Source organism: Entelurus aequoreus, linkage group LG18 (assembly GCF_033978785.1).
Source record: "Entelurus aequoreus isolate RoL-2023_Sb linkage group LG18, RoL_Eaeq_v1.1, whole genome shotgun sequence".
NCBI lineage: Eukaryota > Metazoa > Chordata > Actinopteri > Syngnathiformes > Syngnathidae > Entelurus > Entelurus aequoreus.
In genome coordinates, this window is record NC_084748.1 from 4,929,777 (window position 1) to 4,946,510 (window position 16,734).

The window sequence follows — 16,734 nt, forward strand, 5'->3', positions numbered from 1 at the left end:
ACTCACACACGATACACAGGCTACTCACACTGGGTACTGGCACTCAATACTCACACTCGATACTCACACACAATACACTGGGTACTCACACACAATACACTGGGTATTCACACTCGATACTCACACTCTATATACTGGGTACACTCAATACTCACACTCTATATACTGGGTACACTCGATACTCACACTCTATATACTGGGTACACTCAATACTCACACTCTATATACTGGGTACACTCAATACTCACTATATACTGGGTACACTCAATACTCACTCTATATACTGGGTACACTCAATACTCACACTCTATATACTGGGTACACTCAATACTCACTATATACTGTGTACACTCAATACTCACACTCTATATACTGGGTACACTCAATACTCACACTCTATATACTGGGTACACTCAATACTCACTATATACTGGGTACACTCAATACTCACTCTATATACTGGGTACACTCAATACTCACACTCTATATACTGGGTACACTCAATACTCACTATATACTGTGTACACTCAATACTCACACTCTATATACTGGGTACACTCAATACTCACACTCTATACACTGGGTACACTCAATACTCACACTCTATACACTGGGTACACTCAATACTCACACTCTATATACTGGGTACACTCAATACTCACACTCTATATACTGGGTACACTCAATACTCACACTCTATACACTGGGTACACTCAATACTCACTCTATATACTGGGTGAACTCAATACTCACACTCTATACACTGGGTACACTCAATACTCACACTCTATATACTGGGTACACTCAATACTCACACTCTATACACTGGGTACACTCAATACTCACACTCTATATACTGGGTACACTCAATACTCACACTCTATATACTGGGTACACTCAATACTCACACTCTATATACTGGGTACACTCAATACTCACACTCTATATACTGGGTACACTCAATACTCACACTCTATATACTGGGTACACTCAATACTCACACTCTATACACTGGGTACACTCAATACTCACTCTATATACTGGGTACACTCAATACTCACACTCTATATACTGGGTACACTCAATACTCACACTCTATATACTGGGTACACTCAATACTCACACTCTATATACTGGGTACACTCAATACTCACACTCTATATACTGGGTACACTCAATACTCACACTCTATACACTGGGTACACTCAATACTCACTCTATATACTGGGTACACTCAATACTCACACTCTATATACTGGGTACACTCAATACTCACACTCTATATACTGGGTACACTCAATACTCACACTCTATATACTGGGTACACTCAATACTCACTCTATATACTGGGTACACTCAATACTCACACTCTATATACTGGGTACACTCAATACTCACTCTATACACTGGGTACACTCAATACTCACACTCTATATACTGGGTACACTCAATACTCACACTCTATACACTGGGTACACTCAATACTCACACTCTATATACTGGGTACACTCAATACTCACTCTATATACTGGGTACACTCGATACTCACACTCTATATACTGGGTACACTCAATACTCACACTCTATATACTGGGTACACTCGATACTCACACTCTATATACTGGGTACACTCAATACTCACACTCTATATACTGGGTACACTCAATACTCACACTCTATATACTGGGTACACTCAATACTCACACTCTATATACTGGGTACACTCAATACTCACACTCTATATACTGGGTACACTCAATACTCACACTCTATATACTGGGTACACTCAATACTCACACTCTATACACTGGGTACACTCAATACTCACACTCTATATACTGGGTACACTCAATACTCACACTCTATATACTGGGTACACTCAATACTCACACTCTATATACTGGGTACACTCAATACTCACACTCTATATACTGGGTACACTCAATACTCACACTCTATATACTGGGTACACTCAATACTCACACTCTATATACTGGGTACACTCAATACTCACACTCTATATACTGGGTACACTCAATACTCACACTCTATATACTGGGTACACTCAATACTCACACTCTATACACTGGGTACACTCAATACTCACACTCTATATACTGGGTACACTCAATACTCACACTCTATATACTGGGTACACTCAATACTCACACTCTATACACTGGGTACACTCAATACTCACACTCTATATACTGGGTACACTCAATACTCACACTCTATACACTGGGTACACTCAATACTCACACTCTATATACTGGGTACACTCAATACTCACACTCTATACACTGGGTACACTCAATACTCACACTCTATATAATGGGTACACTCAATACTCACACTCTATATACTGGGTACACTCAATACTCACACTCTATATACTGGGTACACTCAATACTCACACTCTATATACTGGGTACACTCAATACTCACACTCTATATACTGGGTACACTCAATACTCACTCTATATACTGGGTACACTCAATACTCACACTCTATATACTGGGTACACTCAATACTCACTATATACTGGGTACACTCAATACTCACTATATACTGGGTACACTCAATACTCACTCTATATACTGGGTACACTCAATACTCACACTCTATATACTGGGTACACTCAATACTCACTATATACTGGGTACACTCAATACTCACACTCTATATACTGGGTACACTCAATACTCACACTCTATACACTGGGTACACTCAATACTCACACTCTATATACTGGGTACACTCAATACTCACACTCTATATACTGGGTACACTCAATACTCACACTCTATATACTGGGTACACTCAATACTCACACTCTATATACTGGGTACACTCAATACTCACACTCTATACACTGGGTACACTCAATACTCACTCTATATACTGGGTGAACTCAATACTCACACTCTATACACTGGGTACACTCAATACTCACACTCTATATACTGGGTACACTCAATACTCACACTCTATACACTGGGTACACTCAATACTCACACTCTATATACTGGGTACACTCAATACTCACACTCTATATACTGGGTACACTCAATACTCACACTCTATATACTGGGTACACTCAATACTCACACTCTATACACTGGGTACACTCAATACTCACACTCTATATACTGGGTACACTCAATACTCACACTCTATATACTGGGTACACTCAATACTCACACTCTATATACTGGGTACACTCAATACTCACACTCTATATACTGGGTACACTCAATACTCACACTCTATATACTGGGTACACTCAATACTCACACTCTATATACTGGGCACACTCAATACTCACACTCTATATACTGGGTACACTCAATACTCACACTCTATATACTGGGCACACTCATTACTCACACTCTATATACTGGGTACACTCAATACTCACACTCTATATACTGGGTACACTCAATACTATTTTATTTACTATTTTATTTAAGGACAAAATTGTTCTTGGATTGCAATAATTTGTTTTAATTTGTTTAATGTACCGTAAGATTGTTTGTTCAAATCCAGCCAATAATGCCATTTATTGAGTATCAAAAGGTATGGAAAAGTATGTAAATACATTTAGGTAGCAGTACCAAAGTATTGGTAGCAGTACCAAAGTATTGGTATGGGGACCAGCCTAGCAGGCAGATTTGGCACCTTGCAGAGCAAAAAGAGGGCAAATGGAGGTTCCACTGTGAATGTTGGCAGACACGACTACAGTGATGGGTGTAGCGCAGTGTGGTGTTGGAGACTCCGCCCACATGTGGCGTCTCACCTTCTTGTCGTACACGTCCTGCCAGTCCACGGTGCCAAAGAAACTGTGTCGCATGATCTCCTTGGCGTCCTCCGGTCCTCCACCCAGCCTGTCAAGACGAGAGGATGAAGAGGATGAAGAGCAGCACAGGTGGAGAAGGTGTGGTGTTTGCTAAGGACGGCACAGGTGGAGAAGGTGTGGTGTTTGCTATGGACAGCACAGGTGGAGAAGGTGTGGTGTTTGCTATGGACGGCACAGGTGGAGAAGGTGTGGTGTTTGCTATGGACAGCACAGGTGGAGAAGGTGTGGTGTTTGCTATGGACAGCACAGGTGGAGAAGGTGTGGTGTTTGCTAAGGACAGCACAGGTGGAGAAGGTGTGGTGTTTGCTATGGACAGCACAGGTGGAGAAGGTGTGGTGTTTGCTATGGACAGCACAGGTGGAGAAGGTGTGGTGTTTGCTATGGACAGCACAGGTGGAGAAGGTGTGGTGTTTGCTATGGACAGCACAGGTGGAGAAGGTGTGGTGTTTGCTATGGACAGCACAGGTGGAGAAGGTGTGGTGTTTGCTATGGACAGCACAGGTGGAGAAGGTGTGGTGTTTGCTAGGGACAGCACAGGTGGAGAAGGTGTGGTGTTTGCTATGGACGGCACAGGTGGAGAAGGTGTGGTGTTTGCTATGGACGGCACAGGTGGAGAAGGTGTGGTGTTTGCTAAGGACAGCACAGGTGGAGAAGGTGTGGTGTTTGCTATGGACAGCACAGGTGGAGAAGGTGTGGTGTTTGCTATGGACGGCACAGGTGGAGAAGGTGTGGTGTTTGCTAAGGACAGCACAGGTGGAGAAGGTGTGGTGTTTGCTATGGACAGCACAGGTGGAGAAGGTGTGGTGTTTGCTATGGACAGCACAGGTGGAGAAGTTGTGGTGTTTGCTATGGACAGCACAGGTGGAGAAGGTGTGGCGTTTGCTATGGACAGCACAGGTGGAGAAGGTGTGGTGTTTGCTATGGACAGCGCAGGTGGAGGTGTGGTGTTTGCTATGGACAGCACAGGTGGAGAAGGCGTGGTGTTTGCTATGGACAGTACAGGTGGAGAAGGTGTGGTGTTTGGTATGGACAGCACAGGTGGAGAAGGTGTGGTGTTTGCTAAGGACAGCACAGGTGGAGAAGGTGTGGTGTTTGCTATGGACAGTACAGGTGGAGAAGGTGTGGTGTTTGCTATGGACAGCGCAGGTGGAGGTGTGGTGTTTGCTATGGACAGCACAGGTGGAGAAGGCGTGGTGTTTGCTATGGACAGTACAGGTGGAGAAGGTGTGGTGTTTGGTATGGACAGCACAGGTGGAGAAGGTGTGGTGTTTGCTAAGGACAGCACAGGTGGAGAAGGTGTGGTGTTTGCTAGGGACAGCACAGGTGGAGAAGGTGTGGTGTTTGCTATGGACGGCACAGGTGGAGAAGGTGTGGTGTTTGCTATGGACAGCACAGGTGGAGAAGGTGTGGTGTTTGCTATGGACAGCACAGGTGGAGAAGGTGTGGTGTTTGCTATGGACAGCACAGGTGGAGAAGGTGTGGTGTTTGGTATGGACAGCACAGGTGGAGAAGGTGTGGTGTTTGCTATGGACAGCACAGGTGGAGAAGGTGTGGTGTTTGCTATGGACAGCACAGGTGGAGAAGGTGTGGTGTTTGCTATGGACAGCACAGGTGGAGAAGGTGTGGTGTTTGGTATGGACAGCACAGGTGGAGAAGGTGTTTGCTATGGACAGCACAGGTGGAGAAGGTGTGGTGTTTGCTAAGGACAGCACAGGTGGAGAAGGTGTGGTGTTTGCTATGGACAGCACAGGTGGAGAAGGTGTGGTGTTTGCTATGGACAGCACAGGTGGAGAAGGTGTGGTGTTTGCTATGGACAGCACAGGTGGAGAAGGTGTGGTGTTTGCTAAGGACAGCACAGGTGGAGAAGGTGTGGTGTTTGCTATGGACAGCACAGGTGGAGAAGGTGTGGTGTTTGCTAAGGACAGCACAGGTGGAGAAGGTGTGGTGTTTGCTATGGACAGCACAGGTGGAGAAGGTGTGGTGTTTGCTAAGGACAGCACAGGTGGAGAAGGTGTGGTGTTTGCTATGGACAGTACAGGTGGAGAAGGTGTGGACAGGTACCGCTTGTTGGGGTCCTTGATGAGCAGACCCGACAGCAGTGACTTGGCGTCAGCAGACAGCGTGCGTGGGAACTTGATCTCCTCCATGAGGATGAGCTCAAACAGCTTCTCGTGGTCCTGGTTGTAGAAGGGCAGGCGGCCGCACATCATCTCGTACGTGACCACACCCAGACCCCACCAGTCCACCGCCCGGCCGTAGTCGTTGTCCTCCAGCACCTGCCGGTGGGCAAACACATGAAGAACCTCCCTCAGTGTTGGCGTTAACGCACTTTTTGTCTCTTTTTACTCTATGTGGGATCTGAACCGAGGATGTCGTTGTGACTTGTGCAGCCCTTTGAGATAATTGTGATTTAGGGCTATATAAGTCAACATTGATTGATTGATTGACATCGCTGACAGTGACGTCATCACCGTCATTGTTTACTGAAGCAGAAATGACTCACACTATTATGTTAGATCCACTATGGACTGGACTCTCACACTATTATGTTAGATCCACTATGGACTGGACTCTCACACTATTATGTTAGATCCACTATGGACTGGACTCTCACACTATTATGTTAGATCCACTATGGACTGGACTCTCACACTATTATGTTAGATCCACTATGGACTGGACTCTCACTATTATGTTAGATCCACTATGGACTGGACTCTCACACTATTATGTTAGATCCACTATGGACTGGACTCTCACACTATTATGTTAGATCCACTATGGACTGGACTCTCACACTATTATGTTAGATCCACTATGGACTGGACTCTCACACTATTATGTTAGATCCACTATGGACTGGACTCTCACACTATTATGTTAGATCCACTATGGACTGGACTCTCACACTATTATGTTAGATCCACTATGGACTGGACTCTCACACTATTATGTTAGATCCACTATGGACTGGACTCTCACACTATTATGCTAGATCCACTATGGACTGGACTCTCACTATTATGTTAGATCCACTATGGACTGGACTCTCACAATATTATGTTAGTTCCACTATGGACTGGACTCTCACAATATTATGTTAGATCCACTATGGACTGGACTCTCTCACTATTATGTTAGATCCACTATGGACTGGACTCTCACACTATTATGTTAGATCCACTATGGACTGGACTCTCACACTATTATGTTAGATCCACTATGGACTGGACTCTCACACTATTATGCTAGATCCACTATGGACTGGACTCTCACTATTATGTTAGATCCACTATGGACTGGACTCTCACAATATTATGTTAGTTCCACTATGGACTGGACTCTCACAATATTATGCTAGATCCACTATGGACTGGACTCTCACTATTATGTTAGATCCACTATGGACTGAACTCTCACTATTATGTTAGATCCACTATGGACTGGACTCTCACACTATTATGTTAGATCCACTATGGACTGGACTCTCACACTATTATGTTAGTTCCACTATGGATTGGACTCTCACAATATTATGCTAGATCCACTATGGACTGGACTCTCACTATTATGTTAGATCCACTATGGACTGGACTCTCACACTATTATGTTAGATCCACTATGGACTGAACTCTCACTATTATGTTAGATCCACTATGGACTGGACTCTCACACTATTATGTTAGATCCACTATGGACTGGACTCTCACTATTATGTTAGATCCACTATGGACTGGACTCTCACACTATTATGTTAGATCCACTATGGACTGGACTCTCACACTATTATGTTAGTTCCACTATGGACTGGACTCTCACAATATTATGCTAGATCCACTATGGACTGGACTCTCACTATTATGTTAGATCCACTATGGACTGGACTCTCACACTATTATGTTAGATCCACTATGGACTGGACTCTCACACTATTATGTTAGATCCACTATGGACTGGACTCTCACACTATTATGTTAGATCCACTATGGACTGGACTCTCACTATTATGTTAGATCCACTATGGACTGGACTCTCCCACTATTATGTTAGATCCACTATGGACTGGACTCTCACAATATTATGTTAGATCCACTATGGACTGGACTCTCACACTATTATGTTAGATCCACTATGGACTGGACTCTCACAATATTATGTTAGATCCACTATGGACTGGACTCTCACACTATTATGTTAGCTCCACTATGGACTGGACTCTCACAATATTATGCTAGATCCACTATGGACTGGACTCTCACACTATTATGTTAGATCCACTATGGACTGGACTCTCACACTATTATGTTAGATCCACTATGGACTGGACTCTCACACTATTATGTTAGATCCACTATGGACTGGACTCTCACTATTATGTTAGATCCACTATGGACTGGACTCTCACACTATTATGTTAGATCCACTATGGACTGGACTCTCACACTATTATGTTAGATCCACTATGGACTGGACTCTCACTATTATGTTAGATCCACTATGGACTGGACTCTCACTATTATGTTAGATCCACTATGGACTGGACTCTCACACTATTATGTTAGATCCACTATGGACTGGACTCTCACTATTATGTTAGATCCACTATGGACTGGACTCTCACACTATTATGTTAGATCCACTATGGACTGGACTCTCACAATATTATGTTAGATCCACTATGGACTGGACTCTCACACTATTATGTTAGATCCACTATGGACTGGACTCTCACAATATTATGTTAGATCCACTATGGACTGGACTCTCACACTATTATGTTAGATCCACTATGGACTGGACTCTCACAATATTATGCTAGATCCACTATGGACTGGACTCTCACACTATTATGTTAGATCCACTATGGACTGGACTCTCACAATATTATGTTAGATCCACCATGGACTGGACTCTCACACTATTATGTTAGATCCACTATGGACTGGACTCTCACACTATTATGTTAGATCCACTATGGACTGGACTCTCACTATTATGTTAGATCCACTATGGACTGGACTCTCACACTATTATGTTAGATCCACTATGGACTGGACTCTCACACTATTATGTTAGATCCACTATGGACTGGACTCTCACACTATTATGTTAGATCCACTATGGACTGGACTCTCACACTATTATGTTAGATCCACTATGGACTGGACTCTCACTATTATGTTAGATCCACTATGGACTGGACTCTCACACTATTATGTTAGATCCACTATGGACTGGACTCTCACTATTATGTTAGATCCACTATGGACTGGACTCTCACACTATTATGTTAGATCCACTATGGACTGGACTCTCACTATTATGTTAGATCCACTATGGACTGGACTCTCACACTATTATGTTAGATCCACTATGGACTGGACTCTCACACTATTATGTTAGATCCACTATGGACTGGACTCTCACTATTATGTTAGATCCACTATGGACTGGACTCTCCCACTATTATGTTAGATCCACTATGGACTGGACTCTCACAATATTATGTTAGATCCACTATGGACTGGACTCTCACACTATTATGTTAGATCCACTATGGACTGGACTCTCACAATATTATGTTAGATCCACTATGGACTGGACTCTCACACTATTATGTTAGCTCCACTATGGACTGGACTCTCACAATATTATGCTAGATCCACTATGGACTGGACTCTCACACTATTATGTTAGATCCACTATGGACTGGACTCTCACACTATTATGTTAGATCCACTATGGACTGGACTCTCACACTATTATGTTAGATCCACTATGGACTGGACTCTCACTATTATGTTAGATCCACTATGGACTGGACTCTCACACTATTATGTTAGATCCACTATGGACTGGACTCTCACACTATTATGTTAGATCCACTATGGACTGGACTCTCACTATTATGTTAGATCCACTATGGACTGGACTCTCACTATTATGTTAGATCCACTATGGACTGGACTCTCACACTATTATGTTAGATCCACTATGGACTGGACTCTCACTATTATGTTAGATCCACTATGGACTGGACTCTCACACTATTATGTTAGATCCACTATGGACTGGACTCTCACAATATTATGTTAGATCCACTATGGACTGGACTCTCACACTATTATGTTAGATCCACTATGGACTGGACTCTCACAATATTATGTTAGATCCACTATGGACTGGACTCTCACAATATTATGCTAGATCCACTATGGACTGGACTCTCACACTATTATGTTAGATCCACTATGGACTGGACTCTCACAATATTATGTTAGATCCACCATGGACTGGACTCTCACACTATTATGTTAGATCCACTATGGACTGGACTCTCACACTATTATGTTAGATCCACTATGGACTGGACTCTCACTATTATGTTAGATCCACTATGGACTGGACTCTCACACTATTATGTTAGATCCACTATGGACTGGACTCTCACACTATTATGTTAGATCCACTATGGACTGGACTCTCACACTATTATGTTAGATCCACTATGGACTGGACTCTCACACTATTATGTTAGATCCACTATGGACTGGACTCTCACTATTATGTTAGATCCACTATGGACTGGACTCTCACACTATTATGTTAGATCCACTATGGACTGGACTCTCACTATTATGTTAGATCCACTATGGACTGGACTCTCACACTATTATGTTAGATCCACTATGGACTGGACTCTCACTATTATGTTAGATCCACTATGGACTGGACTCTCACACTATTATGTTAGATCCACTATGGACTGGACTCTCACAACATTATGATGTGGGATCTGAGCCAAGGATGTCGTTGTGGCTTGTGCAGCCCTTTGAGACTCTCGTGATTTAGGGCTACATAAGTCAACATTGATTGATTGATTGATTGATTGATTGACATCACTGACAATGACGTCATCACCGTCATTGTTTAGAGAAGCAGAAATGCTGACTGTGTGTTATGATAAACGCGCATGCGTCGCCAGGCTCTGCTTTTTATCCATAGACTTATCAGATTACATTTTTTATTATCTAGCAGGGGTGTCAAAGGTGTGGCCCGGAGACCACAGCTAATGTTTTAAAGGCCCACGGCACATTCTAAAAATACTATTAAACCTCTAGACTTAGTGGCCACATGTGTGGACAGCACCTTTTAGCTCTTATTTCCAAAATGGTGTACACTACTGAATTGGGGTCTTATGGCCACTTATGTGGACACTTATACTGCCATCTGGTGGTGTCAGAAGAGTATAACATACAATGGAATTTGGGGGGGAAAAAGTGTAAAAATAAGAATTAGCATGTCACTAAACATGAAGTACACATTTGTGTACTTATGGACTAAGTATATCATATCAAAAGAGGATTCTTAGTTTTTATTCTAATTAGGGTCCAATAAGCCCAAATAGCAAAGAGAAATGAAATAAAAATCATGTAAACAAACAGCTTGGGCCTTAAGAGGTTAAAACTGTCATTGCTCAAAACATATTGAATGAAAACCAATGTTTTTATGAATTATTGACCTATCCAAGGCTCCGATTACTTCACATCAAATATTACAATTGGAAAAATATTTTTTGTGGGACATTTTGTATGTTTGCCATAAAAAAAACAGTTTTCTTTGACAAAAAGGGCAGAAAACAAACAAACAAAACAACATTAAAAAAAAACAACTTAGAATTGAGGGATAGGTGTGAAGTCGATGTAGACCAGGGGTCCCCAAACTACGGCCCGCCAGCGTCCAAAATCCGGCCCGCAGGTAGTACCAAGTAATAAAAAATATATATATATATTTTTAAATTATTATTTTTTTAATCTGTTCTTTTTCACCCATCCATCAATCCATTTTCCAGCGCTTGTTACTGAGTCTCCTAGGCAGATACGGCACGCCAGCGTCCAAAATCCGGCCCGCAAGTAGTCCTGGCTAAAAAGTAAATAAAAATGTTATTTATTTATTTTTTTGATTATAATTTTTTTTAATCTGTCCTTTTTTGCCCATCCTACAATCCATCCTCTACCGCTTGTTACTGGGTCTCCTAGGCAGATACGGCACGCCAGCAACCAAAATCCGGCCCGCGGGCAATACCAAGTAAAAAAATATATGTATATTTATTAGGGATGTCCGATAATATCGGCCTGCCGATATTATCGGCCGATAAATGCATTAAAATGTAATATCGGAAATTATCGGTATCGTTTTTTTTATTATCGGTATCGGTTTTTGTTTTGTTTGTTTGTTTGTTTGTTTTTTTTAATTAAATCAACATAAAAAAACACAAGATACACTTACAATTAACGCACCAACCCAAAAAACCTCCCTCCTCATTCACACAAAAGGGTTGTTTCTTTCTGTTATTAATATTCTGGTTCCTACATTATATATCAATATATATCAATACAGTCTGCAAGGGATACAGTCCGTAAGCACACATGATTGTGCGTGCTGCTGGTCCACTAATAGTACTAACCTTTAACAGTTAATGTTACTCATTTTCATTAATTACTAGTTTCTATGTAACTGTTTTTACATTGTTTTACTTTCTTTTTTATTCAAGAAAATGTTTTTAATTTATTTATCTTATTTTATTTTATAATTTTTTTTTTTAAAGTACCTTATCTTCACCATACCTGGTTGTCCAAATTAGACATAATAATGTGTTAATTCCACGACTGTATATATCGGTTGATATCGGTATCGGTTGATATCGGTAATTAAAGAGTTGGACAATATCGGAATATCGGATATCGCAAAAAGCCATTATCGGACATCCCTTATATATATACATATATATATATATATATATATATATATATATATATATATATATATATATATATATATATATATATATATATATATATATAGCGCGGCCCCTGGTCAAATTTTTTTAACCCAATACGGCCCCCGGGGTCAAAACGTTTGGGGACCCCTCATGTAGACTCTAGAGATTTAAGGGTTAAATAAATAATGTGTGTATGCCCTAGCACAGTGGTTCTCAACCTTTTTTCAGTGATGTACCCCCTGTGAATTTTTTTTAAATTCAAGTACCCCCCTAATCAGAGCAAAGCATTTTTGGTTGGAAAAAAAGAGATAAAGAAGTAAAATACAGCACTATGTCATCAGTTTCTGATTTATTAAAATGGTATAACAGTGCAAAATATTGCTCATTTGTTGTGGTCTTTTTTGAACTATTTGGGGAAAAAAGATAGGTTTTTATTCTATTTATAAAGGATTTTTGAATTGTTGCTATTTTTAGAATATTTAAAAAAAATCTCACGTACCCCTTGGCATACCTTCAAGTACCCCCATTTGAGAACCACTGCCCTAGCACACCATTATCATCATTTCATGACCCAAGCAAAAAACTTTTGACACTTTTATACTGAAATAAATACACCTACAACTTATTAAATAAAAATATAGATCCATGGACAGAAGGAAGTGAATGAATGTTTATAACTGAATATATTTATATGCGCATTAAAATTTGTTTTCTTTTGTATTATTTTTTTAATGAATTAAGTAACGTTTACGACAACCTTTTTCCAAAACACGATATAGAATGTGAGATGTAACAGCGTAATGCATACATTTATCATTTGTTTTAAAATGCTTACAAAAAAGGTGGACCCCAACATTTTGTATGACTTAACGGGGTCCCTGGGACCCCCGTTTTGACAATTCCTAGCGCCAACACTGTTCCCTGCTGGGACGGCGTGGAAGCGCGCTCTCACCTCAGGCGCCAAGTACTCGGGCGTGCCGCAGAAGGTCTTCATGGTGGCCGTGTCCGTGATGCCTTCCTTGCACAGGCCGAAGTCCGTGATCTTGATGTGTCCGTCTTTGTCCAACATCAGGTTCTCCAGCTGCCCGCCGCAACCACAGCACAGTTAGACAATAATAATAATACTAGATTTTATTTGTAAAAAGCACTTTACATTGAGTAAACAACCTCAAAGGGCTACAGTGTATTAAAAAAATAAAAAGATAATAAAAAATAAAAAATCAATAAAAATAAAAACTAGAACAGCCAAAGAGCTAAAACTAGTATGCATATATCTAAAAAAAGGCTTTTTTTAAAAAAAAGAAGGGTTTTTAATAGGGATGTCCGATAATGGCTTTTTGCCAATATCCGATATTGTCCAACTCTTTAATTACCGATACCGATATCAACCGATACCGATATCAACCGATATATGCAGTCGTGGAATTAACACATTATTATGCCTAATTTGGACAACCAGGTATGGTGAAGATAAGGTACTTTTTAAAAATAATAATAAAATAAGATAACTAAATTAAAAACATTTTCTTGAATAAAAAAGAAAGTAAAACAATATAAAAACAGTTACATAGAAACTAGTAATTAATGAAAATGAGTAACATTAACTGTTAAAGGTTAGTACTATTAGTGGAGCAGCAGCACGCACAATCATGTGTGCTTACGGACTGTATCCCTTGCAGACTGTATTGATATATATTGATATATAATGTAGGAAGCAGAATATTGTTAACAGAAAGAAACAACCCTTTTGTGTGAATGAGTGTAAATGGGGGAGGGAGGTTTTTTTGGGTTGGTGCACTAATTGTAAGTGTATCTTGTGTTTTTTATGTGGATTTAATTTAAAAAAAACAAAAAACGATACAGATAATAAAAAAAACGATACCGATAATTTCCGATATCGGATATCTCTAATAATAATAGATTTTATTTGTAAAAAGCACACCTCAAAGTGCTACAGTGTATTAAAAAAAATAAAAAAATAATAAAAACAAAAACTAGAACAGCCAAATAGCTAAAACTAGTATGCATATATCTAAAAAAAAGAAGGGTTTTTAATAGGGATGTCCAATAATATCGGCCTGCCGATATTATCGGCCGATAAATGCGTTAAAATGTAATATCGGAAATTATCGGTATCGTTTTTTTTATTATCTGTATCGTTTTTTTTTTTGTTTTTTGTTTTTTTTAATTAAATCAACATAAAAAAACACAAGATACACTTACAATTAGTGCACCAACCCAAAAAACCTCCCTCCCCCCATTTCTTTCTGTTAACAATATTCTGGTTCCTACATTATATATCAATATATATCAATACAGTCTGCAAGGGATACAGTCCGTAAGCACACATGATTGTGCGTGCTGCTGCTCCACTAATAATACTAACCTTTAACAGTTCATTTTACTCATTTTCATTCATTACTAGTTTCTATGTAACTGTTTTTATATTGTTTTACTTTCTTTTTTATTCAAGAAAATGTTTTTAATTTATTTATCTTATTTTACTAATTTTTTTAAAAAGTACCTTATCTTCACCATACCTGGTTGTCCAAATTAGGCATAATAATGTGTTAATTTTACGACTGCATATATCGGTTGATATCGGTATCGGTTGATATCGGTATCGGTAATTAAAGAGTTGGACAATATCGGAATATCGGATATCGGCAAAAAGCCATTATCGGACATCCCTAATAATAATAATAGATTTTATTTGTAAAAAGCACTTTACATTGAGTAAACAACCTCAAAGTGCTACAGTGTATTAAAAAAAATAATAAAAAATTAATAAAAACAAAAACTAGAACAGCCAAATAGTTAAAACTAGTATGCATATATCTAAAAAAAAAGAAGGGTTTTTAAGCCTTTTTTAAAAGCATCCACAGTCTGTGGTGCCCTCAGGTGGTCAGGGAGAGCGTTCCACAGACTGGGAGCGGCGGAGCAGAAAGCCCGGTCTCTCCACGCCCCCGCAAGAGCAACAACGTTCGCTACCTTCAGGTCCCGGTACACGATCTTGGCGGAATGCAGGTAGTCCAGCGCCGAGACGATCTCGCCGCCGTAGAAGCGCGTGCGGTCCTCGGAAAAGACTCGTTCTCTTGACAGGTGGAAAAACAACTGCAGGAAAAAAAAAAAAGACAGTTTCAACCTTTCAGAACTTTGATGTTGCAATCCTAATTGTCTGTGAATGCAGGAAATGCTAACAGTGAGCACGCTAGCCAGATAGCAGGAAATGCTAACAGTGAGCACGCTAGCCAGATAGCGTCAAGTCACAAAATAAACTCTTGGGTGTATACCGGAAAACAAAGCTAGCATACCAACATTAGCATGCTGAAAGTTAATGTGCGTGAAATAACAAAACGTTTGATACGCAAACGTGCTAACAATAGCATGCTAACTGCTGGAATAATTGTTTGTAAGTGATCACAAAAGCTTTGTATTACATTGAGTTCCTGGCAGGGGGGCGGGAGCTGTCTTTAGGGCCTACCAGGAGGAAGGCTCGTAAAAAACTCCACTGTGACTTCAAAGCGGACAGATGGCAGGATCTGCCCAATTTCCAGACGAACTCTTTTTGAAGTATTCTACGAACCCTTTTTGAACTATTTTCTGGAACTCTTTTTGAACTGTTTTGCGACCTCTTCTTTTGAACTGTTCGGTAACCAAAAGCAACGCTGTTTACGACCCACTTCCCTCTGGAAGCAGCTGTGGTCAGGTGGGGGGAGAAAGTCAAATAAAGAAGGAGGAGTGCAATCTTTTGGCAGAGCGTGGGTGACACTGTAAGAGGGTACAGGTCCACACTTTTTCTCCTCAATATTGAGTCCAAATTGAATTCTGCCTCTGTTTGATTCCTTGCCTCTTGTCTTGTTTAATAGATGTCATCAGTGTTTGAACCTGACACAAACTTTTAAAGGGGAGGTTTGCAAAACACTTACAAAGATGCATAGAGGGCGCTAACTTTCCAATGTATATTACACACTACCATAAATTCCGGACTATAAACTGGTAACGTCAGAATAATTGTATCGAAGTTATCACAAAACTTTTGTGTTTCAACGAGTTCCCGGCGAGCAGACAAAAGCTGTCTTTGATCTTACC

The 16,734-nt window shown here is 40.3% G+C and overlaps 1 protein-coding gene across 1 annotated transcript in view; it reads right to left on the reverse strand.

Moving 5' to 3' along the window:
- Positions 1-16,734, reverse strand: part of akt3b (v-akt murine thymoma viral oncogene homolog 3b) — a 31,035-nt gene that overhangs the window by 4,503 nt on the left and 9,798 nt on the right. Inside the window, exons 8-11 of the mRNA XM_062026345.1 lie at positions 15,634-15,756; positions 13,595-13,723; positions 5,922-6,136; positions 3,801-3,888 (exon numbers count right to left, since the gene is read on the reverse strand). Coding sequence (XP_061882329.1) covers positions 3,801-3,888; positions 5,922-6,136; positions 13,595-13,723; positions 15,634-15,756 — 555 coding nt within the window. The remainder of the gene's footprint in view (positions 1-3,800; positions 3,889-5,921; positions 6,137-13,594; positions 13,724-15,633; positions 15,757-16,734) is intronic.